Source organism: Balearica regulorum, chromosome 10 (genome assembly GCF_011004875.1).
Source record: "Balearica regulorum gibbericeps isolate bBalReg1 chromosome 10, bBalReg1.pri, whole genome shotgun sequence".
Lineage (NCBI taxonomy): Eukaryota > Metazoa > Chordata > Aves > Gruiformes > Gruidae > Balearica > Balearica regulorum.
The window spans coordinates 11,249,307-11,253,502 of NC_046193.1; the positions used below are offsets into that span (position 1 = coordinate 11,249,307).

At 46.7% G+C, this 4,196-nt stretch overlaps 1 protein-coding gene across 1 annotated transcript; it reads left to right on the forward strand.

Moving 5' to 3' along the window:
* The first annotated feature begins 346 nt into the window (after window positions 1-346).
* DNAJB8 (DnaJ heat shock protein family (Hsp40) member B8) lies at window positions 347-1,012 on the forward strand. Its single transcript, XM_010313334.2, has one exon. It carries the CDS (start codon window positions 347-349, stop codon window positions 1,010-1,012), a length of 666 nt encoding a protein of 221 aa, XP_010311636.2.
* Window positions 1,013-4,196: the final 3,184 nt, after the last annotated feature.

A 4,196-nucleotide genomic window follows, 5' to 3' on the forward strand; every position in this document is an offset into this window, starting at 1 on the left:
TATGTTTGAAAACATAAGGCCAGTGACAACCAACTCCAACCAACTCCACCCTAGAATGAAGTCAGGTCAACTGAGCAATGATTGGCTGAGCCCCCTCTGAGGTCACAATCTCATGATTTGTGGACAACAGGCTTAGAAAGGAAGGATATGTTCAAGCAGCACTGTGTGGCCTTGTGGTGCAAAAGGACAGAGCAGATCAAGGGATGAACTGAGTATCTACCCACGCCAAGGAGTGCGGGAGCATTAGGTGTCCAGGACTCCGTCATACTGGGTATCCCCAGGCTTCACGTGCTTGGTGGGAGAGAGGTACGAGGCATCTTCCAAACAGCTCCACCTTTCCTTTGAGATGGTGGATTATTACAAAGTCCTTGGACTGCAAAAAAGTGCCTCACAGGATGATGTTAAGAAATCCTACCACAAACTGGCACTAAAATGGCATCCTGATAAGAATCCCAGCAACAAGGAGGAAGCTGAAAAGAAATTCAAAGTAGTCGCTGAGGCATACGGGGTTTTGTCTGACCCTCAGAAGCGATCACTCTATGACAGGTCTGTTAAGGAGAACAGAGGACAAAGTGCCATGGGGGCTCAGAACGGCTCCTTTGATTCCCCTTACATATTCCATGACCTCGAGGAGATTTTTAGGGAAGTCTATGGAGGGATGGATCCCTTTGTACATGCTTTCTGGGACCCCTTCGACAACATCAGAAACAACGGTGAAAACTGGCACAGGAGAAGTGGAAGAGGAAGAAACTCCAGACTGTTTTCTGACTTTATGGAGTCATTTATGCCATGGAATTCATTCAGCCCCAGTGAGCAGCCCACCTTCTCCTTTGCTGAGGACGCAGCTGGGCCACACAGTGTCAGATCAGTGTTAACCACTACTGAAGTGATCAATGGCAAGAGGATTACCACCCGGAAAATCACTGAGAACGGGCAGGAGAGAATAGAAGTGGAAGAAGATGGCCAGCTGAGGTCTGTGACAATAAATGGGAGACAACACCTGAAATTATAATGTCCTCCAGCATAAGCATTAACCGCAAGCTGTGAGACATGCTCTCATTGCTCAACGCATGGGATCTACTACAAATAGTATTAATAAATGCTGAGTTCATTACACAACCAATGCAGAATCCTCAATAGCTGGGAACAAATACTTCAGAGGTAAAGATACAGAGTTATGCTAAACTAAGGAGTGGGACTCTACTAACCCTGTGTAAGGTGATAGTGCTTGTTCAGTAAACAGGTATAGTAGATATATGTGAAAGCAACCTTGCTGGTTTGCCAAAGAGACCAAGTTGATTAATACGGCAAGAGGGGACAGGCTGGTTAATGGACAGTTAAGAGAGCTCTATGACAAGCTCTAGGTCCTTTTCCTACTCCTTGACATGCCAATCTTGATGTCTACTAGCTGGAAGAAGAAAGACTTGTGTGACCCTCATACACAATCATGAGGCTGAGTGAAGAATATCTTACTTTTGGTGAATGAGAAGATGTATATTAATTGAGAAAAGTTTTTGTACACAGGCAAGCCTGTTGGAGAGGTTCAGTGGATCATGCAGAGCCTAGAGGAGAGGGACTGGCATAGGAAAAAACAAAGGAGAAAAGAAAATGTCATTCCTCAGACAGTAGAAGAAAATGAGGGCTTTCTTGAGAATGCCCTGCAAATTATGACCAGAGACCCTGATGGAAGCATTGTGTAGCTCAGGGGCTACAAGTGAGAAGGGAGAAGGTGAATGTGGCTTGGACTGGTACAGCCTACGGTCCCTTTCTGCTTGGAGTCATTCAAAGAAAAAAGCTAAATTCAAACCATGAGCAAACGGATTCCAGGGGGCTCAGTTTAGCTCCCTCTTTGTGCTAAACTGGATGCGGGGACTTAGATGGTGCTTTACCATCCTTATTGTCTTGCTCACAGCTGCAAGAACCAGTTCACAATGCATTTCTTGCACAGCCTGCCAGCATGCTGCTTTCGTCCTCCATTGAGCTAAGGAACGCGCTCCCCACGTTTCCGCCCTCCCCTGTGCTGACATGAACTGCTGAGCCTTGTTTCTTGCTTGGCCAGATCACCTTAGGCATTTAAAATCTTACACGCCTCTTATTTTCGGTCCCACGCTACATCCCCTTGAGTTTCCCAGCTTGTCCTGCCCACTGATGTCTCCCTGGAGACTGGAATTAGCTTTCAGGGACATTTTCACTCTAATCCAGATTGCAATTGCTGCCTGTGTTTGGGCAGGTCTTTGCATCTGTTTCCTCTGCTGTAAAATGGGAATAACAGACTCCCATGCTTTGAAGGAGCCTGCAAGGTAGTGATACTCATAAAGTACTCTGAACATTAAGCATTAAGTTAAATTAGCCACCCCTTAATCAAAACCTTTTACTTTTGAAAAGAAAAATGTAACTTATATCACCTTCCTTAACAACTGTTGCCACACTCAGCTTGGAAAAACAGACCCAAGTTGTATTTGTTATGTTAGGGGCTAAGTTCCTGCAAGTCCCTCTCCCAGTAAGAAAAAGACACAGCATTGGGAGACAAGTAGAAGTCTAAGCGCATGTTGGGTTCACAGAGGGAGGCCAGTGGTGATGGGAGCAGGGACAAACTGCACCTGCTGCTCCTCTGTGGTTTGGGAGACATAAGCCATCCTGCAGGCATCAGGACGCCAGGAATTGCAAAGATTTAGGGGGTGTAGTGCAGAAAGATGATTATTTTGGTCAGAGCAAACACAAGTAAATATTTCTACCAATACTCTCTCTGCATACACCATGTTCATGTGAGATGGCCTCTTGAATTTACCTTACGCTACTTCGGAGGAAATCCAAGGTAAAAAAAAAACAACAAGAAAACAAACAAAACTCCCACAAAACCCCAACTGCACATTTTGGATCAGAAAGTGAAATGGTCTCTGATCAAAATAACATGTTTTGAAATCTGGACCAGAGTTGAATTTCCAGCTCCTCAACCTTTTCAGCTTCGTAGGGCTAAACTTCACTTCAGTCTCATCTCTAATGGGATATTTTTATGTATGCCCATCAATATTTCTTGATCTGAGATCAAGATACGCAGATCTACACACATTTTAAACCTGTCCTGCCTTGGGTCAGCAATTCCCTCTCTTGTATCAGTATCTAAGGCAGCATCTAAGAGCAAGCACTTCCTTTTCCCATCCCATGGTCAGAGTATTTACCATTGCTGCTTGCAGCGGCAGAGAGCTCCTGGGGCAGCTCTGGCAGCTGCATGCACCAAAGCTTGCTGTTAGGAATATGAGAACAAGGGTTGGGAAGGGACCCAGCTCACCCAGTACGCGTCAAGTCCAGGAGGACGTGCAGATCCTCTTCCACATCTCCCCAAGCACTGTAGGCCACAGAACACCTTGCAGCAATTCCTGCAAGAAAAGATCTGAGATTAAAAAAACCCCAAACACTAACCATAAAGGTCTGGTGGTAAGAGAGCAGATCAGAACGCATTAGCAAAGTCCTCCATTCCTGCAATAGCAAGAAATCTGCCAGGTGTGCCCAAACCACTCATGGAAGTGGGTTGTATCTGTGTTATAGGGAAAGATAAATGAACCCCAGCAAACCTTACCAACATGGCCTTTGAAAAAAACCCTTGCCTGTCCCAGGACATGGGATCAGACTAACACTAACACCTTCAAGGAGATTTTTTTTAAAGCTTTTTCTCATGCCATCTAGCAGCTGCAGCACTGGAGGAGGCAGCACCAGATGTCCAGCCACAGCACAACCTGGGAGCCTTTGCCTTGCCCAGTTCCAGCTCTCTATTCCTCTTCCAGAAATGCATCTTCCATCTAAAAAGCTGTATTTTGGGACCTTGCCTGGTCAGTGATGTGTCTTTCAGGTGTGTTCACAGCTGAAGGCTCTTGCATGCACTTGCATGTGCAGCTGATCCCCCTCTGAGGACCATAGGTACCAGTAGCAGAGCCTGTTGCTCTGCTGCTGATGGAAACCAGCCCCTCGTCCTTCCAGCCACTGCTGGACATGACGGGCTCATTTCAAGCACCAGCTCTGCTCAAACACATCAGATTGGGGGGGAGTTCAAAGCTTCTTGTTTGACTGCAGCACCAAACCCAAGCGCACGGTCCCGGCTGGCCCATGGCGCGGCACCGGGAAGAGCAGGGAGCCAAGGCAGCTCAAGCACCACTGCCAAGCCCGGCCAGCAGCCTGTGCGGAGAGGCTGAGTCATTATT

Excerpts from the sequence above, each read along its gene's own strand:
- DNAJB8 (XM_010313334.2), top strand. The coding sequence starts at position 347 with ATGGTGGATTATTACAAAGTCCTTGGACTGCAAAAAAGTGCCTCACAG.